The following is a 24,237-nucleotide window of genomic DNA, read 5'->3' as shown; positions in this document are numbered from 1 at the left end:
GCCGTCCTAATAGTAGCAGCTTAGTTTGTTTTATCCAGAAGTACTCGAGTCAGGCAAACAACCCCACTCAACTGACTCTTACAAAAGAAACTTGACCCTTTGTGAAGGCAATAGCTCTCTTGCCCACTTGGCAAACAGTACACTAGTCAGTATTGCCGTTTTGAAATCGTCAGAGAATACCGAAATCCTTAAAAAGGTTAATCCGCCTAGCCTAACTCATTTTAACTACATTATGCATTGGGCATAAGTTTGCTAAATACAACGGTCAACTGATAACCTAGTACAATGCAGCTAGGTGCATGTAAGCACGCCCAGCTTCGCATAAACGGGCATCAAATAGATACCGGACGCACTGGAAGACGTTAGCTTGCTTTTAACAGCAACCTGCTTTCACTATAGCTCCGAGCCCAGACATCTAGACATTTAGCACCTTGGTCTGACTTGCGTCTCACGTACCCGAACGTCACGGTGTCTTTCATCTTACCCTTGTTTGGTCTTTTATGCATGCACATGTGCCGAGCCGCATGAAACTACACCCACCGGACTTGAATGGTTTCAATGTTGCCCAGACCACTTGCACTGCCTGGGCCAAGACAAGCAACGCGAGATATGGCACCACCAACGCTCCGGTTGCACCATGCCATGTCAATCAGGAGGTGTTGGGGGCGAACTTCATATTTAACAATTGTGCCACGAGAGCTTTGCTTTAACTTCCTCAGGCGGGGGCATGGTATGAGTAAGGGTCTCCTCTCTTGCATAAGTCGCAATCTCTTGCTTCAGATATACAACCACACGTACAAGACCCAAGGACGGCTATCATTGGTTTGTACCATAACTTAGCGACGCCGACTTGAGAGTAATAAATTAGTAGGGCACCGCAGCAGTATTTTCAGTCCTTGACCTTGGTTGCGTGGTATCTATGATGTGGTATATCTAAGAGTGAATATATGCATCTCACAGAATGAGAGCTCTGCAATCAGGGTTCGGAAAGCAGCAAAGTCGCTTGTTCATAGCTGCTATCTTGATCACTCTTTTTTTGCTCGTCACACGCTGGATAAAAGCTCCCAACCCTCTAGCGCATTATTCCGTGTGTTTTAGGCAAGGCTCTCCAACAACCACGGACAGCAACGTCTTAGCAAGACTCATACGGGACCTCTACCAACCGGTACTGCATCCGATTACTGCTCCATCATTTACTGATGAAGTTGGCCGCACCTACCATGTAGCACGCGAACCAGTGTACACATCGACCTTCGGGAAACGACTGTTAATTCTAGATATCGACTCGCGGCCAATGAATGAAGACGGACAAGTGATGAGTCTCAATGACATTAAATGGCCAGGACTACAGCCAATGGCAGCGGGATTCATGAGCCATTACTTGTATGGTTTGTTACCTTATACTCCGTCCGATACTGGGCAAGTACCGTGTGAAAGCTAACGACAGAGAGCAATGATACATGGCTATGACTACAAATTCATCAAGGCACCAGTCTACTCTGACCGACATGTAACGTGGTCGAAGGTACCAATGATTACGAAGGCCCTGAAATCATACGAGATTGTGGTATTTCTTGACCAGGACGCCATGTTTCACTACCCAGCTTTACCGATTGAGTGGCTCATGAATTACTGGAACCACACTTTAGAGACTCGGCTCATGCTCGCAGAAGATGCTGACCGGGACAAAAACAAGGACGACAGCGGCACGCTCTATCACAATACTGGATTTATTATTGCGAGGAATAGCCCTCGTACCTTCGAGATCATGGACGCATGGGAGGAATGTCCCCGCGAGACCAAGTATTTCGGTTGCAGCCGCCTTGCCTACCAGTGGCCCCATGAGCAGGCTGCGCTGGGAGCATTCGTGAGCAAATTGGATTTCAACGAGGCCGAAGATATTCGTGGCATACCTTGTTCCGAAGCAAACGGGTCGCCAATGACCTATGCGACAGAAGGCTGTAATGGCACGTTTGTACGGCATTTTTGGATGGATGGCAAGAGTCATCCACCCGCTGAGCTCGCAGATAATATATTGCGTTATGCCGTGCCGATGCTGCATAGAGCGTATCTAAGTGATGTCGAGCATTTCTTGGAAGACTTTTCCAATTTCTCCTTGCCGGGAAATAGCTCGTTTACAATTAGTAGCTGATTTTGACGCTTTTGAGACAGGCAATACTTTTATTATCTTTAGCCCTACCTCGCATACTATGAATACCAGAAGGTGGATGCTCCAACTGCTTCTGTGTGGTTGCATGCTGAGAGGAGTAGTGGTTGAAGGCTTCAAGGTTGTGGAAGTCATGAAGTTGTATCAACCTTGTAGGACAGGCGATAGACCAGGCAGCACAGACCAGTCCAGTCAAAAGCAAAACCAGAATCATGGCTGACTTGACATTTCCCGGGGCGATGTTCACCCGGAGTCGTGCATCCAACACTCTACTGGAAGGGTAAAAAACCAACGTTGACGCGTCATAATAGAACATGTTCTCTACAGGGAAATAGGAGCGTTTCAATACACACTCTCTAAGCCCATCTACGTGTTTTGCCGATGGTGTTCTTCTGTGAACAAGGGTGGATCAGGGGAATAGCGGTGTAGTTTGGGCTTAGTATTACCCAACACGCGTCGTTGCTTTGGTGCATCGAATCTGACCAACATCCAAGCGCGTCACCGTATGTGGTCGGTGCTTTGGCTTGAGAGAGCCCTTCATTGAATGTGTTGCACTGTACTGTACAAGAATGCATGAAAACATATGTTGTACTACAAGTACAATACAATCGACAACTGGTTCAGATGCCTAGATATGAACTAGCCAGTCACTCATCATTCCCCAGACAGATTTGGCACATCGATCTGGGACTTTGTATTTAGTAGCAGCTTTGTTTTTGTGAGCTTGTTCGAGCCTTCAAATCGCCCCTGACTGTTGTTTAGCTACGGTTAACCCATTGTTCTCTGCAGACTTCACACAAGAAGGCGTGACAAAAACACTGCAGGGTTTCCGTACATACGACGAAGAGCAGAAGATGAATCGATTCGAAATCGGAAACGGAGTTGTAACTCTCTTTGTACGTTTCAGCAAACCAAAAGTTCAATTTGTAGACCGAATACCACTCAAAGAGTGGTGCCCAAGCCACCATCAAAGCCGGACCAATATAGAACATGGTGCTTTGTCGGATATGTCCGTAGAACAAACCAGTGATTCCTCTAACACAACAAAGAATACCCGCGTAACAACCGAGTCACTGGGAATGTTATTCGTGTACTTAAGGTAGTGGTCTGCCGTGCGAAACGGGAGCTCTCTTGTCGATCAATATCTGTGAATTTCCAACTACCAACAAACCAAAATCCATAATTTTTACTTATCTCACAAAGAAACCATGCAAGCATCGAACCTGCTACTGTCCTCAGTTTTGCTGTTTGGAGTTGGACAGGCCCTCGATTTTGGAAGTTTGGCAGCACCCATTGGTATGTGTATGACATTCGGCCAGCAGAAGGATTCTAATCAAATTCTTAGCCCCAAGACTTTCGGACGATGCCGAAGCCAATCTTACTAGTAATGTCAAGAAGCTGCCAACAATACGAATACCTAAACCTAAACCTACTGCAACAGTTACGGTATTCTCCAATGCCACTGCCACTGAGACTGTGTCAGCAGGGGACGCACTTGGGAGGGCCCATGGGGAGGCTCTGCTGTGGACAGGCATCGGGCTAAGCGTCTTAATTGCACATTTGTGATGATAATTTATGACCTGCATGTTTGACTACGTTTGTCAGACACTTGAAGCGAGGGGGAATTCCAAATGTATTGGCACAGGCCATCTAGCTAAAATATATAGACCAAATGACTTGTGAGCTCGTTCCACGCTTAGCACTTGTGAACTGTGCCGCCTGTGCCAGCATCCTTGTTAGTAACACCCACGAAATCATAGTTATCCTTGACAATGACACGGAACGTTCCCGGCGTAACACCATCTGCAAGCAATACAGTTAGTAAAAAGGTTTGTGAAAGTTGGCAGCTTGTGAGCGACTGAAGCGTACTGGTCCAGACGGGATCAGTGAGAGGGAACTCCCAAAGCTGACCCTTTGCATTAAAGATATTGTTTCCCTTGCCATCTTTGTTACCAAAGGGCTTAGGATAAGCAAACCCGTCGTTTTCGAGATTACGTGCCTGCTGCTTGGAATGGTTGATCTGGTCCTTTGACCAGTGAGTTCCATCGCAGTTAAGTTCCTTGACCTGGGCTCGACTCTGAATAGTTGGTTGAGCAGCTGAAAGAGCTGCAAGGGAGAAGAGAAAAACGTTCTTGAGATTGAGCATCATGCTTGCTGCTGATTTGTTCTATAGAGAATTGATTGTGGTTGTTGTTGGACTATTTGATTGTGACTTGAATTACGATATCCAACGGTCGAATATCAAGCATTTTTATACAAATTCAGAGTACTTTATTAAGGGTATCCTTTCCGTTCATGCACGGTAAAGCTCCGATATACTCTTGCTGAGAGCTTGAATGTGAAGCAGCGCGTCGAAGATCGCAATATCTCAACCTTTCAAACATTCATACTCTTCTACAGACCCCCTGGTACCCAATTCAGTCGTCCGACTTTCCTCGGAGGATAAATGAGCTATGGAATGGCCATAAGACGACAGCCAGAGCATTATCTCACTGTCGAGTGCAAGTGAATGCTTCATGCACGACTTTATGAACAGTAGTGTTTTCTATGGCACCCCGGTATCTATGTACTTGAAGTAAAAATTAATTCCTACTGGTACAGCATGACTAGAAACTCCCTAATCGAGACAAAATTGCGCATCAGTAAGCACGCGCTGAAACACATTTGTTGTGATCGACTGAATCCTGTCAGCTTACCATCCCATGATTTTGGTGCACCATTCAGTCGCAGGAATAGCGGCCGGGAGAAAAAAGCTTATTCAATCTTAGCATAGACCCTGAAGGATGCAAAAAGAAACCCTCTTTCTGGAATAATGCACGGTGATGTCATTTAGCGTCGTAATGTGACTTGGGTAAACCTCCGCTGGCGAACGGCCCAACTGCTGATCGATGCTTCATCTTGCGCCACTGCTGGCAATTTCCTTTTCTACAAGGAATACGTTGATAAAAGTGCATGGGTTGCATTCAATCATTCGCACCTTCATATGATCTTCGTTGTATTATTACCTCTGAACGTTTTGTGGGAGCTTTTCTCAAAGTCTCACAGCCCATCTTCAAACCTGCTCCTCCTTTCCACCACAGTGAATCTTCACCACCTTCATGACAATGATCAACAGAAACACCGTACAGCCCTTCACGTTGCCTAGATGGATCATTCTGATGGAAGAGTACCCAGAATTCAAAATCATCAACCAGCTCGTCCATCAACCAGACACCTCTGTCGCAGATGCACTCGACCAATTCTCCCGACTAACGTCTTCTCTCATCAACACAGAGAATGCAGATCCAGTCGGAGTGCATCCATGGCACACATTCTGCTCCCTCATTGAAGTCGCCAAGCGAACAGGTCATGACAAACAAGCCAAGTTGGTTGAGTTTGTCGTTAGCTTGCAAAAAGTCAAGGTTGTAAACCCTACAACCGGAGAGCAGCTCAAGAGCGGCGGCCAGCTTCTTTGGACGGAGATGCCAACTCTTGGCTACACTGCCGCGGATGATTGGAATGAAATCGGTAAGTATTTCAGCGCATTTGAGATTGCAGCCACTGACTTGTTGCCACTCTTTTAGATGTAACGGATGCAAATACTGTCCCCGAGGTGCTACATCGATACGAGAATTTTATCGCTCTACTTGCACGAATGAGCTCCGCTGCTCATGTCGACTATAGTGACTCGACAGTGCCTGAAATGGACTTTTCGTTCTGGTCCATGAGGGCATTCAAGGAAGCATTCGAGGGTCACACCCAACAAGCTCCCGCCGACGCGGCTGTACGGACAGCCTGCATGTGGCTAATTTACGCGTCTGATCGTCTGTGGTCTAACATTCTACATCGTCAGGTTTTCGACCGCCGTGGAGATGACGCTGGAACTGTTATGACGCAAGAGATGTGGGAGAGTTGGGAGGAAGCTTTGCGTGGACTTCTGGATTCCTGTTCCCCGGGTTCAATTGGGCTTGTTGACAGGGCTCTTTCACGCATGAAGGATGCTCGGGGAACTGGCTTGGCAAATAGGTCAACTTAATTGTACTACACCGGTGGTGTGAGATCTGAGAGTTGCCCGAATGCCGGGGACTATTGAAACGATAGAAAGAGTGAATGGGTTAGCCAACGAATGTAGCACGAGTCCGTGAGTTCCTAGCGTCAGAAACACCAACAAGAGAAAATAAAGAATGAAAAAAGCTTCTATAATAGCCATAGAATCCCCACCAAATACGCGTCATCTATCATTTGAGCTCAACCATCATGTCCATGCTTGGCCGCAAGCTTGCACTTTTAGCACAGCCATTTCTTCCAGACCAACAACAACCTGGATTTAACGCCCGACCTCTCTCATAAGTGAGGAAATCCCAGGCAATTTACGCTGATGTTTCTGTTCATCCAATCCGATACGGTCTTCAGCAGATAGCGGCGATTGAGAAAATGATGAGTTGGTGCCAAACTGATGACGCAGCGGCGGAATTGGTCGTTCATTCCGTTCAAAGCTGGAGTCACGACGCGCTCTGGATTCCCCATCCTGGCTGGTCTGCTGAGCTGAGGTAGCGGATGGAGAGGCCGATCCTCTGGTGGCGTGAGAAGGCGCACTGGTGATGTCGTCGGTGTGTGTAGTTGCTGAAGCGGCATCCGTATTGGGCACGGGCGTTGTTCGGGTTCTCGCAGGAGAAGAGTTTACCTGTTGTCTAGAAGTATTTGTGCTCGAATTTTTCTCAGTCCCAGCTTGTTGGACGGTGCTTTTACCTCCTTGTTCGCCCTGAGCTGCTTCGGTCTGTGAGGTATCCCCTGTGTGCTCCCGGATGCCCTCTGGACGCGTGCCTGTGCCTATCCTTGCTGCGCCCGCCGGTTTTTGAGTTTTATTAGCTGGGTTCCGGCCACTTGGCAATCGCCAGCCGTGTCGGTTATCGGGAGGCTCGTAGTCCGAATCATCCTCGTCGTCACCGGGTTCAGCAGTAGGAGAGTATTCGTTGCCCTTTTCTCCTGTGAAATATGCTTCAACCTCAGAATCAGGGCGATCACGGAGTCGTAGGCATGGTACACTTGGTGTTGTATTTACCGTCCTTTGTCCTTGATTATCTGATTCCAGTAATATTGTTTGTTAGCACACTGGTTTCCAAGTAGGGTGATATCACGAACCAGTATAATCGTCATCATTGATGTTACAGCCTATACGCTTTTGATCCTCTATGAATTGAATCACAGTTTTGGGAAACATAACCTTTGGGTGGTCTTTGATGTCAAACTTTCTCAGGTCCGAGTTCGACACCCAATCATAACAGGCATGCCTGGGAAAGGAAGACATGGGCTGGTCGAAATAAAGAACTGGGTATTTCCTCTCGAACTCCTTGGGCCCACCATCCTCATATCCTTTGCTCCAAATGTAGTCCTTTGTCTCGGGATCTGTGTCGTGACATTTGAGCCTGGATCGTTCGAGCAGGCCCGTGCTGCATATGTGACTATCCAGTCCGATGGCTTTGAAGCTTCCGAACGGCAGGATAACGAGGGCATGTTCTATACCGCTCCATCTTGCACGGTAAATTTTCCCCACTACCGGTCTTATAAGCTGTCGCTCTTGGCTTCTTGTAAAAGGACCGCTGCCAGTGCTGATGTTCCGGCTTGAGCGTCTAGCCGGAGGGAACTGCGGCTGGATGTTCGAGGCTGATGTAGTGTCTTGGGGTAAGCCACCGACGCCAGACTGATTGCTTTGTAGTTGTGCATGTGTTTCTTCTGCTTCTTGTTTTTTCTCAGCGTGCTGTGCTTGGCTTTCCAGGCGTGCCGCAACCAGAGAGTTGTGTCTATTCACCATCTCCTTTGTACAGTCTAGAACCCTGATGCCAAATGTGTCGATCAAGAGTTCGGCAGAAACGATTTGGGACGATCTGTGTTCATCCTCAAAGTGACTCTGTGCTTTAGAGAATGGGTCTGTTACAAACCAAGCGTCATGATCCGAGCAGTGGAGTATGTAAAACTCATCCGGCTTCCGTGGATGTTGGACCACCTTGCAAGGTGGCAGTTTATTGGCAGACAAAGAGAGTCTGCTGAACTGTATCTTCCTTTCGCCATTAATCTGCGGGTTATTTGCGAAATGGTATTTGGTCTCCTCTTCCAGAGTCAATTTTCCCGCCCCCTTCCTCTTTTTTGGACCTGTTTCTCCGCGATTTCTCTTTGTAGATGGATATTTCCTCTTCCCCGGTCGATCTTGTCGAGGCTCTTCGGGTTCCTCTTCTTGGATTTCAGTAACAGTCTCCGCTGCAACGGTAATGGAAGACTCGCAGCTGTCGTCATCTGGAGTTGCTCCTGTAGCCGATGCATCCTCACTTGCTGGCAGATCAGCTGGCTGCTCGTCCTGCTCGTCATGTCCAGTGCTGTCACTGACAGCACCTTGGACGTCTTTTCCTTTGAGTACATCGTCATTTCTGGCTTCTACTGGCGTGCTTCGGCTTGTAGTGGGTTCTGGTGTTGGCTCGTCAGTCGTCGGCCCTCGACCGGGGAGTTTGACTTCAACTACCAAATCACTGATGAGTTGTACCATACATTCCAGTTCTTCCTGGAAGTTCTGTTTTTCCCGCTCCAGTTCCAAAGCGTACTCCTTTTGCTGCTGTACTCCAGAGTCTCCTTGTTCTTCCAGAAGGACATTCTGTTGAGACTGAAGGTCCATGTACAATGCGAATAGTTGCTTTCTCTCAGATGAATACTCAGGTTTGCCAGTCATCTTGCGTATCTGACCGAGAATGTCATCCGTCTCACGATTAAGCTGCTCTAGCTTTCTGTCAGAGACAGACAGTGGAGACTCGAAGGACTCTTTTGGTTGCCACGAGGCCCGGCGAGCCATTAAGGCTTCGAAGAAAGCCATTAAGGCTTCGTAGAATTGGTTTCGCTTTATACCCAGCTGCTGCAACTCGGTCTCTAGGCGGGCAATTTTTTCACAACTCCCTTCACTATGTTTCAAACGGTCATGGTCAGCTATGCTCCGCTTGAGTTCGGAGCATGACAAATGTTACTTACGGGCTATACGTCTCAGACGGTATACTCCCCGTCCTCTGTGTTGAGAGATCTGGTTTGGCTTGCATTTTCCTGTTGACCTAGTGGAAGCTTCTCGATGTTTGATTCATGTATCCAAAGCAGTAACGGTGGTAAAATCTATGACACTGGCCTGGCTAAAGAAACTCTTGCCAAACGTGGACAGCAGGAGCAGCCGAGTCGGTCCAGGAGAAGTGTTTTTAACAAAAAAATGGAAAACAAAGGCTAATAGAGCGGCAACACCGATACAATCGCCGTAATGAAGGCTTGTGATAACGTGGCACAGTATCATTTATACCGTGACGAGCGACGCGTTGTTGAACACTTGGTTGGGAAGGCAGGACCTGGGTGAGTTGAAGAATACCAAACAAACAACACACAGTGTTTAGTCAGATAAATTTGCACGGGCCGTGGGTGGTTATAGCGTGCTCCGTATGCATAGGCTTAAGAGAAAGTCATCGAATGTTGGTCACTTTTGGCACAATCTGTGCACTGTCCCGGGGGGGGGGGGGGGGGGGGGGGGGGGGGGGGGTGGATGGCACTGGGGCTGTGAGCTGAGACTTTGATCATAGCAAAAACACACCAGAGATCTTGACACCAGAGACTTACGGAGCATTTTTCACGAGCTGGTGAGGCGAACGGGGATATTCCGCATTGGCAGCCTTCAATGTTGTTTGCTCAAATAACTGCATATCAGGCCAGCCTCTCAGTTCACGCGTCCGGGGATGGGCTCTGCGCACGTATCTACCGCATATTCTCCCCTCAAAAACCAAATTTGACGCGCCGTGGCTTGACTTTTGGTGTGGTGGAAAATTTTGCAATGGGAGCAGCGGGAAAACATATCCTTGTTCTTGTTGTGAACACAACCAACAACCATCCACTTTGGGAATAATGGTGTTGGTGGAAAGAGAAAAGGAATGCAGGAAATCTAAACCCAATTCAGGAATTGCATCATGCTCCAGGATTGTCCGCAATTAGAGCAGCAGAAATTAATTAAATTTGATATGTCTGAACCCTACGGAGTACATTGACGTTGCACAACTGCAGCCACCGTTCCGGCGGTGTTGGTAAGTTCATCAGCATTCTAGGCAGACAGCACTGTGTGTCTCAAAAGAAAAAAGAAAAAAAAGAGAAAAGAGGGACCGTAGAAACGGGGCTGAAGATTTGGGGAGCAAACAGACATGGTCTGCCTGTCCGCTCCGTCAACCCCGACGTGGCATAAAAGCTGCAACCATGAGAGTTGTGCTTTTGCTGAGAAAACTTCTGTGGCCTTGGAAATTGATACTTATACTTTCATGGTTGAAAAGATCTTCATGGGTTTTGTTTGCCACGGGGTGTGTTTTCCAGGCCAATAGATATTGCCAGCGATGCTAGCGACACGTCTACGGGTTCAAGTTGTACGCTCGAAATTTTAACCTCCCGCAGCTCTAGATCAAAGGAATGAAACATTCATAATTGTGAAATACAATGTCTGTAGCCCAGTGTGTCAGCCGGATGTAGGGTTTTCCAGTTAGAACCCAATTCCCCTAACCTAGGCAGTTCCCCCATCAGATGGATTTCAAAATAACCAGGGTCCCCTTCCACAACAAGCGAATAGGGCGTTTCTTAAACATCTCCGCACGTATTTTTCTGCCCAGGTTTGAGTGACTATGCCCTAGAATATCTTAGCAGTTGGTTTGTCATCAAGTTGGAGGCGGCAAGGCGCCATGCGTGGTTCGCATGTCGCCTCGCCACAGCCACGACATCAGTATCAAATGGTGAAACATGGTGCAAAGTACCCCCCCATGTGTAATTTATGATTCTATTCTCCCGTACAATAGGTTGCGCCCATCGCGGGCTGGCTCCGTGTGCTGTTCGGAGTGCATCATGCATGTGGCGACTTCCAATCGGAATGTACGCTCTGTTACATCCAGTAGAGACATAAAACATGCTTCATTCAACGGGTGCGTGTCGCAGTCGTGGCTCTTTCGTGATTGTTTTGTTTTGGCCTGCGTCACCAACTCTGACAGTAAATGGGCTCGAAACTCAGCAAAAAGGCTTCAGAGGTTCATTCTTAAAATAGCGTGACTAAGCTAGCTATGGAAATAAACAATATTCTTAGCTAAATAAAAGTGGCCTGGTGTCTACCCCTGCCTTATGTCGCATCTTGCCAACGGATAGTAAGGCAAGCGAGATTACCGCGGGAAATTGTGGCGCTTCCCCGACACTTTTCGTGCTCTCAACCTGCTTTGTTTTCTCATTTTTTAGTAAATTTATGTCACTTTGGTGTGCGGAGTATAATACGTAGTCCTAAGCTCTCTAATAGTTACAAGCAGAAGTGAAGTTATGGCTTGACGCATCAAAGTGTGTGATTTGGCGGTCCTTGTCATCACAAAGAGAAAAAAAAAAAATTGTTAGTCTACACCACAGGGATTAACACTCGAAGGCCATTTCACACAATCTATTCCCATGTACTCCGTAGTTGGGTTTCGAGTACCTCGTGCATTTTACATGTCCAGAGCTAAAAGCTCCTAGTAGATGGCACAAAGTTCTCATGAAAGACTATTTCAAGCCTTGATTCTCAGTCCTAGGTTGGTCCATCGTAGCCTGAATCTATCCAACATAAAATTGGTCAACTTCGAGTCTGCAGATTTCTTAGCACACTCTTTCTAATAGCATTCCCTGCCTCTCCCTGGTTTCATCAAACTTATCACTCATCACAGCCAAGCCCGCGTGTCATTCGGTGCCGGCCATGGTTACTCCCTTCACTAGCTTGGATTTGACAATTGCAGTCAGGTATCCTCCAGCTTCACTGCACCCATCAATACCACCGAGTTTGGTTTGGAAAAACTCAATGTCGCGTAGCATACTGCATGAAATTAGTACAAACCGTACAGAGTAAGCTGCTTGTGGTTATGGGTATACCTGTCCCGTCCTATGTCGGTCTTGGGATCTACGTCCCGGAACGCTGTGCCGAGCTGATCCTTGTAGCTGCTAAATACTAAATCCATCAGCCTTAGAATAGTTGCTTCTGGCAGAGTTTTCGTCAGGATACGATGCAACGACATGGTGTCTTTGGCCAATGTCGCCATGTGTGGATGCACGTTGGTCTGGCTGTCATCCCAATCAATATTTCTCATGGTCTTTGCGTGTGAGGCAGCTAGGCGACTCATGATTTCGACAATCTTGGCATGAAGGCTATCCACGTGCTCTTGGTAAAGGCGTCTCAGTTCAACGAAATGCACGAGAGTTGGGGCAACATCAGTACTTCTAGCATGGCGCCTCACAAACCCGGTAATATGACTGATCAGTGTCGCAATAAATCCCAGTGCGCGTGATGCGAGAACTAGATGTTTCGAGGTGATGTTCTTTAAGCCCGCAGATTGTCTTGCTCCTGCCCCCAAGATAAGTTGTGCGCAGCGTTTGTTAAAAAGCTCGAGATAGGACACTAGTGAAGCCCCGATGTCTCCAGTCATCGATGGGATGCCAACTATTAGTTGTAAGAAATGGGCCACCCCATTCATGCAAACAATTGCAGAGTGAGGAAGGACGAATTCTTCCTCGTCGATGGACACAGATCTAATTTTCCCATCGGCTTTGAGTGGCGGATCAGCAGCCTCATCGGACCGATTGTGCTCATCTGCACATCGAACCCAGAGTTTGAGAGTATTTGACCATTCAGCAGGGTCCTCCTTGGTACAGGACAGAATCCTACTGAGCTCGGCCATGTCTCTCTCGGAAACGTATGTTGCGTACCATTGGTCTGATTCCATGCCCTGAGCAAGCTTTTGCTGTTCTGCTTTGTCATGCTGCTGCGCAAAGATTTTAATTTGCTCATTGATGACTGCATTAAGCGGTGTGCCACATCGCCCAGAGATTAATTCGCACTCGTTCACAAAGTGAAGGTTCAAAGAAAAATATCGGAGGAACCAAACTAGTGATAGATCTGTAATTCGTTCTGAACGTACCCGGAGAAGCTTGGCAACTTTCTCCTGTGCGATATCCACGGCTTGGCCTAGGAGATTTTGTAGGTCAATCACTTCATGGATTTCTTCTACTTCAAGGGTTGCCGAAATGGAAGATTTCTTGGCGGCGGTGCTAGTCGTTAATGATTCCATTTCAGAGAATTCTATCCTGTGGCCAGAATTATGGCTTAACGAGCTGGTAATGTCCAACAAGATCTTGACTTGCGTGGAAAATCTCCTCAGCGTCTCAGTGACGCTCATGTAAATTCCGATGAACAGTTCTTCGGCGTCTTCTGGTCCAAGAGCCCGTAGGTTATGACCTAGAATAGAGGACTTGTGTTGCTGGGACGATTTACTAGTCATGGTCGATGAAGACATCACTGAATCATTGTCATCATTGTTGGAATGAGGAAGCGGCCGCCGAACAAGATTGGCAATTTCTCTTAGTACACCCTCTTTGTAGGCGGAGACAGCAGTAGTGAGGTATCGTGCTCGATGCAAGCCGGTCAGGATCTCCAGTAGCTCTGACCGTAGACCATCTGTTGAGTTAATATAGGATGGAAGGACGGAATGCTTCTGTACACGGCCACCCCGAGACCGTGCTGAAGCAGCGGCCCAGCGCACAAGAACCTCTTCCGCAGAGACAGCATCAGAGTGACGCCGTAGGTCTCCCATAAGAAAACTGAGAAATCTTGTTTCAAAAGCCTTACCGATTCGGTTTCGAAGCTTGTTCAAATCATCCCGGACGCCTTGAAGCGCAGGTACGGCTCTAAGATCTCTCAACGGGAAGTTACGTCCATCTATTTTTAGCGGTGTCTCTAAATCTGACTTGCCTGCCATGATACTCTCGAGAGAGTCGATGGTCTCTAAAGCCTTCTCAACTTCTCCGTTGTCCACAAGAGTCTTGCAGGTGGCAACACCATCTACAACGTGTTTTAGCTGCAGGACTGCATCGTGTAGCGGTTGGAGGTTCTGGCGCCTCCGGCGTTTCTGAACAATTTGGAGCCCGCTTGTTGAAATCTCTTTATCCAAAGCCTCAATCTCTTCCCGGAGGGCTTTGGTTTGCTCTACAGAGCGGGCGGCTTCTAAGTGAAGTTCCCATAGTGAGCCCAGTGCAGCGAAGAAGGCCGTGGCGGCAACTGAAATGGATGATATCAAGTACATTTCGGTTATGTCCAGATACCAGGACATTTTGTCCTGCAATATCGCGTTTGTTGCAAGAGCTTTTCGTGGCATCGCCGCATTCTCGGTTTCTAGGCCCATTGGTTGAACAACCTCCGATCTCTCACTGACTACGTCAAATGTGCGAGGGTTTTGTAAGTGAAAATCCTTGTCGAAATATACACGAGGTATAGTCGACAATGGAGGTGGTTCCTGGGTTGCTCTTCTTGCAAATCTGCTAGATTTTCCAGTGACACTAGGCACTTCTAACTGCGAGAGACAAGAAACCGAAGAGGCGAGACCTCTCTTTGATACCGATGGCTGTTGTCCCGGCTGCAAGTGGTTGTCATCGGTAGTTGAGTCGTTTGTGCATACGTTTCTTCTGTAAAACTTCTTGGTCGTTCCATCTTCGCTCTCCCGCAATCTTTGCAATTGTTCGTATATTGCACTAAACTGTGTTATATAAGAACTAAACTCGGCTACGTCAACGTGCGTGATGTTTGTCAGTGTTACTGGAGGAATATCGCGTGTAGTTGGAGGCATGTGGACGGTTGTTGGTGAGTCGAAGGTCTGCGAAAAAGGTCCCGTCCGTACTTTCGGCGGCTGCAGTAATGTAAATATTGCTTTCCCAGGAATTAGCACAGACTCTGAATCCCAAAAGGAAAGCGTCAGTATACCATTCTGCCCGGTTTCCAGCTCAGCTGCAGCCACACTTTCTGACTCTGTGGTCGCCATTCCTCCGATTGAATGAGAGGTGCTTGTCACCAAGCCTCAATCTTGATGAGATCCAAGCCCGACGCCAGCTACTGAAAGAGGATGAAGATGGTATCAAAAGACACATAACAAACAAAAACATCAGTTTACACCTAGCGTCCACGTAAATTTTGAGTCCCAATGCAACGAGTCCTGATGAATTTTCCGGTGAAGAGTGCAAGGAGTTGGAAAGTTGGATGCCTTGTTGGTTGATGTAACTGCAGCCGATAGCCGGAGATTAGCCAAGCTTGTCTCAAGGTAAGAGCATCCGCCACGCGCAATAGTAGATTCCTATGAGATAAACGTAAACTCATAGCAAAAGATCTGACTTGCTTCTGTTGATGGTATATTTTCTCTGGTTGTTTAGGGTTGGTAGAAATGGATCCGCAGTCTTGCTTGATTAAGAAGAGATTAACTATGTAGACCATTACTTCACAGTCGTGTCATTGCATCATCACCAGATGGCCATGCCACTAAGGGCTATTGGGTTGGAAGCAGTAGGTCTAGGCTATCTTTATAGCGAGGTTGAAGCACAAACCGAGATATTCTTGATGTACTTTCTTTACACTATCCTTACAAGTAGGATTAGACCAAGTAGAGTGAGCCGGACAACTACCCTAGGCTTATGAATGTAGCAAACTAATTTTATATTACTCAAGGCCATTGAATCCTAGCCGGAGAGTAAAAGGGGGGAAATCATGTACAGAATCACGTCACAGTATCACGGCTTATTGTAAGACTTGCATGAGCAAGAAAGAGTAATGTGATGAAATTTAAAAGAATGTGTGTGCTAATACAAAATGTGAAAGAAATGAAGAGGAAACGCAATAACCCGTTTTAATCGACGTTGCCGTCTCCGTATCCACCGCATGGCGTGAACCATATCCTGTTCTATCTATTGTGTTTTGTTCTGTTGTTCAAGGGGGAAGAAGATCAAAAGTGAAGTGAAGGAAAGCAAACAACAAAAACCAAGACAAGACGAGACATATGAGATAAGACAAGACAGAAGATGTTTCGAAGCGAAGAAACTTGTCATGTCCAGCGTGACAAGCTTAGAATACTTAAGTATTCATGAGCATTTATTGGCTGAGAGGCAGAGATGCCTGTCACGGCCAGAGTGTTTTCTTTAGCGGCCGCAAGCAACATGATCGATGTAGACCGTGCAACCGCCGCACCTGGGGTGCGAGCAGCCGAGGCAAGAGGGAGTGGTGGAGCACAGAAATGCTCCGAAGCCACATTGGCAGCAAATCCAGGAGTGCTGAGTTTGGTATCCGTAGCCTTCCATTGTTGTTTTAGTGGGAGGTTGAGTGGGATGTAGAAGTTTGCAGTAAAAGCTTTGTGTTTAAAAAGTATTGATTGTGTAAGACTGTTGCTTGTTCTTGTCTGATTGTTTGAAAATGAAGAAATATTTTCCAAGAAGCAGAGATAATTCAGAATATATATACACAATAATACAACAACTTGTCCGGCAACCGGATATCGTCACAACCCTCACACATCACAAACACAATGAGGCGGCCATGAAACCCAAGTGACAGAGCACCGACTCCGCCTCCAGTGTAAAAGGCAACTGCCAAATCACAACACGATAGTGTCCAAGCAGCCAATGGAGGACGTGCGGTTGGACACATCCGGTCTCGGTAACACGTTTATACCACCGAAAACACAACATTGTGCGAAGGCAGGAATGAGTCAATGGGGTAACAGAGAGGAGGTTGCTTCACCTCTCACATGACTGATTGGGTATTGGGACAGGGAAAAGCAAACCACTTGCCTCATCGTGTTAAACTGCACAGCCTTCAGACGTTGTTTGGAGTTTGAAAAGCCTTGGAAAATGAGATAAGATGGGAGGAAAGAAAGAGTCCCGTGACGTCGGTAGAACGGAGGAAAATGACAAGGGCTATCATCGGACAAGATTCCCGATGGGTGTGGGGTACGATCTGAATATAAGGCTGTCTATTTTCTTAATTTCAATTGTATAGCTGCTGGCGATGTCGGGCATCCACGATGGATGAAAGGACCGAGGCAATGGTGGTGGCAGCATGTTTCTACTGGCAGAGGAAGGGAAGGGTGCTAAGGGGAATTGGGTGTGCGATCTCCCACGTGGTCACATAGATTGACTGCAGATATTGGATGGTGGCACGACGGAGGGGGGAGAAAAGGGAGGAGAGATACAGAGACTATTGATGTGACGAGAGCCGGGAGCGTTTACGACAGTGCTGGGAGATGGCATGGTGCTCACACAGTTGAGCGCTCCAGATGTCAAGCCTTCTCAATCTACGTAGTGACGTAATGAAATTTACGGTGCTGAAAACCATTACCGTCAGGGCGGAAAGGGGCGCAGCAAAGTGCAGATAGATCTTTAGAAAAAAGGACGAGGTGTGTTGACTTTCAGCCTCATCCTGGCTAACATGCCCGTTCAGGAAGGCGTCCAGCGCTTATGATACCACACGTGACGATTTGGGTAGAAGTGCCACCGGCGAGGATTACCGAATGTGGTGCCAACAATTGTGAGGCAAGGTGTCTTTGTTTGAAGATGTCTGTTCTTGTTGTTTCATTGTCGGTAGCACTGCCCTTGAGATGGATTGGTGATGATGATCGGCCACTTCCGCCTCTCCGCGTTCGGACCCTTATCTACGAAAACTGAGGCTACATGATCACGGGACGAGGGCACCGATAAGGGTTTTTGCTTTTGTGACGTTATTGCGTTGGTTGATGCCCAATCGTGAAGTCTGTTTGATGATGTGTTGATGACGAGTGGTGAGGATTGAAAAGCGGAAGACCGATGGAAGCCGTGAGGAGGGTTTGGGAGACAGCCTTCTTCGACTTTGAGATTTGCAACGAGATGACGATGCCCCCGCACCGAGAGAAAGACTTGGTTCTTTTGTGTTAGCAAGAAATTGGGAGGATTTTTTTTCTATTTTTTTTGCTACTCCAGTGGCGACTGTGGCCTGTTGTTTGCGTTCCTGGCCGTGCTTTCAGGATCGAGCGGATCGGAAACAAGGCTGCTTTGATCTGACGCCATTTATCGTGCATGCGCAGAAACAGAGCGATGGGTCCAACAACTTGGCCCGAACATGTTCGTGAGGTCCACTGGTGGAAAGCAGCTAGAAGCAAATACCGAGAGCCGTTTGGGGTCGGTGGTGTTTGGGAGTGCAGGGCAGGGCAGGGCAGGGCAATCAAATGTGAGGGAAGCGGTGTGACGGTATCCAAAGTGAGTGAATGATGAGAGACAGAATTGAGGGTGAAGCTTTGGCCGAGGCAAACGAACCAGACCAGACCAGACATGTAGCTCTCTGGTCTGAATTCTCCACTCCAGTCAGTCCATTGTCCCCACTTGCCGGTGTGTCGCCTTATCGATATGGGGCGGTGCAGCCTCAATTGAGATGTGCTTAGCCACACTTAGCATGTTTGACCTTGATCCCATCGCATTCAATCGTCTCACGTCATGACGCATCTGATCTCTTCAAACGCCTCAACAGCTCAACCGGATCTCTCCCTCGTCTCCGGCTTCCACCTCCTTGCCGTCGCCATGTCGCCATGGCGCGCGAAACGCCTAATATGAGCGCTGTCAAGCGTTGGAGCTTCCGGATCATCCCTTTTTTTATATTCGGTACCTTTGGCGTTGCATCGTACGCCGTTGCCGGCCACATTTGCGGTGCGTCTGAAATTATCATCGACGGAGACATGGAAATCGCCCCAACGCTGACAACTCCGCAGTGCAATATATATACCGGTACCAAGGAAAACCGGGTCTTGCCGCTGGCCTCATGGTGCTCTATTTTCTATTCTTAATTCTCACAATAGTCTCTTATGGCCGAGTCTTCTTCACAATCCAGTTCGACCCTGGACTCGTCCCCCTTACAAACGATCGAGGTCACGATGCCACCGACGTCCCCGAGAAGCGACGCCGCTACCGATCGAGGCGCCATATGGATCCAGAAGAACCCCCCTGGATCCCGCCTGATTTAAGCCCAGACAGCCCTGGACTCGAGGCCTTTTATAGCAAGGATGTCTTTGTGTGCGAGGCAGATGGTCGGCCCAAGTGGTGTTCACATTGTCGGCAGTGGAAGCCGGATCGAGCACACCACTCTCGTGAACTGGGTCGCTGCGTCAAAAAGATGGATCATCTGTGCCCCTGGGTAGGCGGCATGGTATCAGAAACCTGTGAGTTGCGTCCTGATACTAAATGAGACAAGACTATCACTTTGCCACATTCGTTGGTCCGCGTTGGTTGGCTGACCCAAGACCTAACAGCATTCAACTTTTTTACGCAATTCGTTTTTTATACTTTTTGTCTGTGCAGCTTATGTCTCGGAATCGCCGTTTACTGCCTGACCCAACAACTCAAATCAGATAACATTTCTGTCGACGGTTGGGTCATTGCGGCCATTGCCGTGTCGGCCTTCTTCGGCCTCTTTGCCTTGGGCATGACCCTCACAGCCGGACGCTTCATCTTCACCAACATCACCAATATTGACGTGCTGCGAAGGAGACAAGCGTTCAACTTGGCCGTTCTAATTCCCCGAGGCGCCGCTCCATCGACCAAATACCAAACAATAACATACCCACTCCTCCCGGGCCCGTCAGGGTCAGCCATGCTCAGACAAGCAGACGGCGCTGTGGGGTCCATCTCTGCTCGAGATCAAGGCGCGTTCCGTACCTTTGCCATTGTGAGGACGGAGTCGCACGAAAACCCATGGGATCTTGGGTTCTGGGAGAACTGGAAGTCCGTCATGGGCAACAACCCGCTCGAGTGGATACTGCCCATTAAACATTCCCCGTGCTGCAATCACGATGACATGCGTAGCGACTATGCGCTCGGCCCGTTACTGGACGACCTCAAGAAGCGCTACGACTTGCCTGATGAGACAACAAAGACGTACGCCCCCAGCGTATAGAGGTATTATACGAGTTGCAGTCAAAATCGAGGTGTGCATGTAATACTCTGTATATCTAAGCAGATGGCGTCTTGTTTGGAGTTTGAGGAGTTTTGCATTGCGGTTCATTCGTCCTGTGGGATATGTATGGCTTTGAGATACAGCATAGATAATGTGTTAGAAGTTTTTAGTAAATATTACTAAATCTGGTTGTCGGGTTGACAAGAAGCAGCCGAATGCGAGACGAATCACTTATTACAAACTATTGTTGAAACACATAATGAGAGAATATACGTGATGCTTGCGAAGATGTGGCATTAGACTATTGGGTTGTGTATTTGTAGTAATGACGCTTGTAGCCTATTTTGTACTGTGGTAATCCCAACTCGGCTTGTGACACCGACCGAATCACAGCATCGTGGAGGCTTTAGCCCTTACGAATTGGTTGATTTGTGGCGGAATGAGACCTTTCATGGCTCATCGACATGAAGATGTTTCTGCTTCCAAGCCAGTGGCGTGGATGAGGCCGCACAGCACGTGGGTATTTAATTTGTCCAGCACAAAGGCAGCCTACGTGTAAATAATAATGGAAATAAGGGGATGGATCAATTCCCAGATGAGCTTTTCACCCCTACTTGCTATGCGAGACGGTGGTGGTGGCGCAGCTCTCAGGAATCTCGGCAGAATATGAAGAAGGACGAATTACAATGAAAGACCGGACATAGCCGTTGATCTTTGTAACTTTATGGCATCTCCTTCTGCCCAACATTATTTCCTGCCTGTTCGGTAATCGACACGAGTCAGGCGAGTCTGCCAGTAGCACAAACCAGCAACGATCTTCAGCCCTGTCGATACTCCGTGTTCACCAGGCAATTAAACCCAGTCACTCCCCCTCAACTCCAAATGTCTCAAGAACAAATCTCCAAACGATATTCGATGGAGCCCCTGACACAGCCTGACGAGCGGAGCACAACCACCAGTTTGACTCCATCCAAAACTCAATATCACTAGCCAAGATCTCAGCCACGTTGGACACCTTGTCATGTAACCTTGGTCTGTCTGCACCGATCAGCCCTTTCGGCAACAATCCGAAGGCCCACCAACAAAATTGCTGAGTTTGTCCTCCCATTTGGTGAAGTCTGACTGTTCTGCGTCACCCCATCCAGACCCGCTTGCGTTGGTTCCCTCATCGAACTTTTGTCCCATTGGGCCGGGATATGGTGCAAATCCGGCGTAGAACTGCATACGGATTGACGTGGACCATTTGTGAATCCAGAGCATCGTAATGTGTCTTGATTGGTTTCATGTTGAGGTTGTGGCTGTCGGCAAATTTGGTGGTCGGCCACCCGCGGATGAGGATACTACCCTTCTTTTGCGATTGTTGGATTCAATGTTTTTCTTTTGTTTTTTTGCCTTCTACATGATGTTGCACTTTTTCGACTAACAGCGCCGTCTGTGTCGCCTGAGTTTGCGGAGATTGTCGCATCCTTTGACGAGAACGATTGAATCGGAACTTGAGCGCGATTTCCAGTGTTTCAGGTACAGTTGCACAAAATGCTGGACGACGCGCGCGATATTCGACATCAGCACAAGAAACTTCGGATATTTAGTAGCCCTCTCGTTCATAGGGCTGACAAACGAGGTGATGGAGTGAGAACAGCTCGTACTTGGGGATCCAACTATGATGGGGGCGTTGAATCCGACGACGAAGAACGTGACCATGGGGATGAGCTTCCTAGGTTTGAACGGGTGAGTGTTGGATTTTATGAGCGCAATTGCTTGTTGAGATTTACCAATTCTGACGCCTTGAAGTACGAGGAGCCGACGTTGCTAGAAATCTTTTATGATTTGTTCTTCGCCGCCAACTACAATGTCTTTTCCGATACGCAACAGGTCACTGGACACAGCAAATTTAAAGCTTCTGTTGGATATTTCTGGTTCGTGCAATTGCCATCCGAATTTCATCCTGTAGATCCATACTCATGGGCGATACTAACGGATTGAGTGTGCAGCCTGCTATGGTTGACCTGGTTCCAGGTCGCAATGTTTGATGTGCGCTACGTCACCGATAGCATTTTTTGTACGCTGTTCCTTTCATCACAACATGAAATATCCAGAATACTGACAAGTTCTCAACCACCAGCTCGCATTACCAGAGCGATTCAACTCGGCGTCCTAGTAGGCTTTGTCGTTGTCGCCCCAAAATTCCACCCGAACGATCAAGACCAAAGCACAATGCGAGCCATGTGTGAGCGCTCTTCATTCCGGACTCGATGTCCCAGCCATTAGCAAACTCAACTAATCGTATTAGCTCTCATCCTGTGCGTCTCCCGGGCATGCCTTGCCGTCGAATACGCATCCACCTTGTGGCATGTACGACGATATAAAAAGGCGCACATGCCGCTTTATATGCAGATTGCGATTCACGCGGCCGCCTCGGCGGTGTACCTGGGGGTTACTTTTCGGTTTACAGGCGGGAAGCAGAGCCGTGTTTATATGACTTGGTACTTTATTGCGGGTGCTGAGGCCATTGCAAGTGTGTTGGTCTCCAACATATCGTCCGTGGCTAGCCTTACAGACACGCATATGATGAAGCGGATGGCACTTTTGACGGTCATGATACTGGGTGAGGGCATTCAACAATTGGCAAAGGAAGTTGTGACGATTGTAAAAAATCCAGATGTTTGGGGTATGTCTCACATTTTTTATGCCGCCGCCACAAAATAGCTAACGAATATTTCAAGATTCCTTAACTGTTAGTCTGGTAACGGCAGCAGCTACGACGATTTACCTCGTCTTCTTAGTCTACTTCGACTGGTTAAGGTCCTCATTCCATCTCCCACGCATCCGCCAACAGCTATGGACATGCCTCCATCTGCCATTCCACCTATCCCTCGTCCTGTTCATGCAAGCATTCACGCAGTACCTCCTCTGGTCCAAGATCGTCAGCCAGATCAACCGAATCGGCGACATTTCCGACCCAACAGACGATGCTCGCAATCCTACGAGCATAGATGTACGGAATTCCTTGAACGCCTCTGTTCACCAGTTTTTCAAAGATTACCCGCCCAAAATTTCGAGCACCATGGAAACAGTCAACGAGGCATTGAACAACATTACGAGAATACCGGATAAGATTTGGCCCATGATTGCGAATCAGTCGACTGTCATGGATGATAAGCTCTCGGCGGAGTTGGATGCTGCTTGGGATACTCTCGCTGGCGTTGTTTATGCTTTATATCTTTCCATGGTGAATGCTCTATATGGGGCTTTTGGGATTAATTTGGACGATGATGTGTCCAAGAAGGATCCTGCTGCAGCGAAGAATATCAAAGACGGAGGGTACCAGCTGTTAGTACAAGACAAGACGTGGCGTCGGTACAAGTTGGTGGTATGTCACTTTTCTCACACCCGACCACATCTGGCTGCTAATGTGTACTTGTATAGTTTGCATATGGATACATCGCTGCCGGCAGTACCATTCTCTTCATGATAATGCTAACCATCATTGCTCGCACAACACCGTTCAAGGTGTGGCCAATCCTGCGTCTGATCATTATTTTCCTCTTGGCTATAGGCACCGGTCTGGTTGCCACGCTATGGTACAACGCAAACAGGCTAGACGTATTCTTGTCCTCAGCATGGGTAATGCCAATCATCACATTGGTATGGGTCGTCATCGCGATCTTGACGCACATCAATGGCCAGGGCATCAAGCGTAACAAGGACCGCTTTAGGAGGCGCCGAACAGGGAAGCTGTCGCATCATGAGCCTGGTGTGGCGTTAAAGTCTCGTTTAAGATGGGGGAAGAAGGAACGAGGACGTGATGATCGAAACTCGGAGACGTATTTGCAGAGTCCGAGTACGGCGTGTAGTGAACGAGATGGAAAACATAGAGATTGTGATACGGCGTGAGTGGTTCTGTGATAAGTTAAAAGTATGGATGGATTACGACTGTATGTTATTGTGTAGATATAATAATGATTGGACGCTAGATGTAATGAAATATTGAGAAGCAAATGATCTTTTGAGTTGCATTGATGTTTGCATTCATTCTATGCGCCATTTCTTGAGCACTGAAATGATGATACATTATGCCATCATAAACGTGTTAAACTGATGGCAAATTAGGACTGGCAAGGCACTTGAACAGTCTAGACTCCAGAATCGAAGCAGTGTATTAAAAATGTAGATATCTGTTAACCTGTAGTGGCAAACCGTATGGTTAATCCCGGGTTGTTTCCATATTTTGTTTTCCAAAGTTACCGTGTTTGCTAACGGACAACAACACGGGTCACCAATACATTTCTCCATTATTTTCATAGAC

General features: G+C 47.7%; 7 protein-coding genes across 7 annotated transcripts; 4 read left to right on the top strand and 3 right to left on the bottom strand.

The window, feature by feature from the left end:
* Positions 1 to 1,453: 1,453 nt before the first annotated feature.
* Positions 1,454 to 2,152, top strand: VFPPC_06755 (Glycosyltransferase, family GT34; the record flags this gene model as incomplete). The annotated part of the gene is made up of 1 exon (XM_018285736.1): positions 1,454 to 2,152. One exon carries the CDS (start codon positions 1,454 to 1,456, stop codon positions 2,150 to 2,152), a length of 699 nt encoding a protein of 232 aa, XP_018138520.1.
* A 1,711-nt stretch (positions 2,153 to 3,863) lies between these two features.
* Positions 3,864 to 4,316, bottom strand: VFPPC_06756 (ribonuclease domain-containing protein; the record flags this gene model as incomplete). The annotated part of the gene is made up of 2 exons (XM_018285737.1): positions 3,864 to 3,970; positions 4,037 to 4,316. The coding sequence occupies 2 exons, from the start codon at positions 4,314 to 4,316 to the stop codon at positions 3,864 to 3,866; spliced, it is 387 nt and encodes a 128-aa protein (XP_018138521.1).
* A 955-nt stretch (positions 4,317 to 5,271) lies between these two features.
* On the top strand, positions 5,272 to 6,182 carry VFPPC_06757 (hypothetical protein; the record flags this gene model as incomplete). The annotated part of the gene is made up of 3 exons (XM_018285738.1): positions 5,272 to 5,674; positions 5,731 to 5,930; positions 6,000 to 6,182. 3 exons carry the CDS (start codon positions 5,272 to 5,274, stop codon positions 6,180 to 6,182), a joined length of 786 nt encoding a protein of 261 aa, XP_018138522.1.
* A 291-nt stretch (positions 6,183 to 6,473) lies between these two features.
* On the bottom strand, positions 6,474 to 9,222 carry VFPPC_06758 (hypothetical protein; the record flags this gene model as incomplete). Its single annotated transcript, XM_018285739.1, has 3 exons — positions 6,474 to 7,228; positions 7,289 to 9,090; positions 9,158 to 9,222. The coding sequence occupies 3 exons, from the start codon at positions 9,220 to 9,222 to the stop codon at positions 6,474 to 6,476; spliced, it is 2,622 nt and encodes an 873-aa protein (XP_018138523.1).
* Positions 9,223 to 11,887: 2,665 nt separating this feature from the next.
* Positions 11,888 to 15,012, bottom strand: VFPPC_06759 (GARP complex component; the record flags this gene model as incomplete). Its single annotated transcript, XM_018285740.1, has 2 exons — positions 11,888 to 12,020; positions 12,077 to 15,012. The coding sequence occupies 2 exons, from the start codon at positions 15,010 to 15,012 to the stop codon at positions 11,888 to 11,890; spliced, it is 3,069 nt and encodes a 1,022-aa protein (XP_018138524.1).
* Positions 15,013 to 18,570: 3,558 nt separating this feature from the next.
* Positions 18,571 to 19,931, top strand: VFPPC_06760 (DHHC zinc finger membrane protein; the record flags this gene model as incomplete). The annotated part of the gene is made up of 3 exons (XM_018285741.1): positions 18,571 to 18,688; positions 18,751 to 19,197; positions 19,288 to 19,931. 3 exons carry the CDS (start codon positions 18,571 to 18,573, stop codon positions 19,929 to 19,931), a joined length of 1,209 nt encoding a protein of 402 aa, XP_018138525.1.
* A 1,533-nt stretch (positions 19,932 to 21,464) lies between these two features.
* VFPPC_06762 (low temperature requirement A) lies at positions 21,465 to 23,825 on the top strand (the record flags this gene model as incomplete). Its single annotated transcript, XM_022428528.1, has 9 exons — positions 21,465 to 21,681; positions 21,723 to 21,739; positions 21,923 to 21,950; positions 22,054 to 22,164; positions 22,222 to 22,542; positions 22,655 to 22,686; positions 22,734 to 22,944; positions 23,006 to 23,229; positions 23,358 to 23,825. The coding sequence occupies 9 exons, from the start codon at positions 21,465 to 21,467 to the stop codon at positions 23,823 to 23,825; spliced, it is 1,629 nt and encodes a 542-aa protein (XP_022284086.1).
* Between the last annotated feature and the right edge of the window lie 412 nt (positions 23,826 to 24,237).

Source organism: Pochonia chlamydosporia (genome assembly GCF_001653235.2).
Source record: "Pochonia chlamydosporia 170 chromosome Unknown PCv3seq00008, whole genome shotgun sequence".
Taxonomy (NCBI): domain Eukaryota; kingdom Fungi; phylum Ascomycota; class Sordariomycetes; order Hypocreales; family Clavicipitaceae; genus Pochonia; species Pochonia chlamydosporia.
Note: the sequence above shows the minus strand (reverse complement) of the source record. Positions and strands in the feature narration are given on the sequence as shown.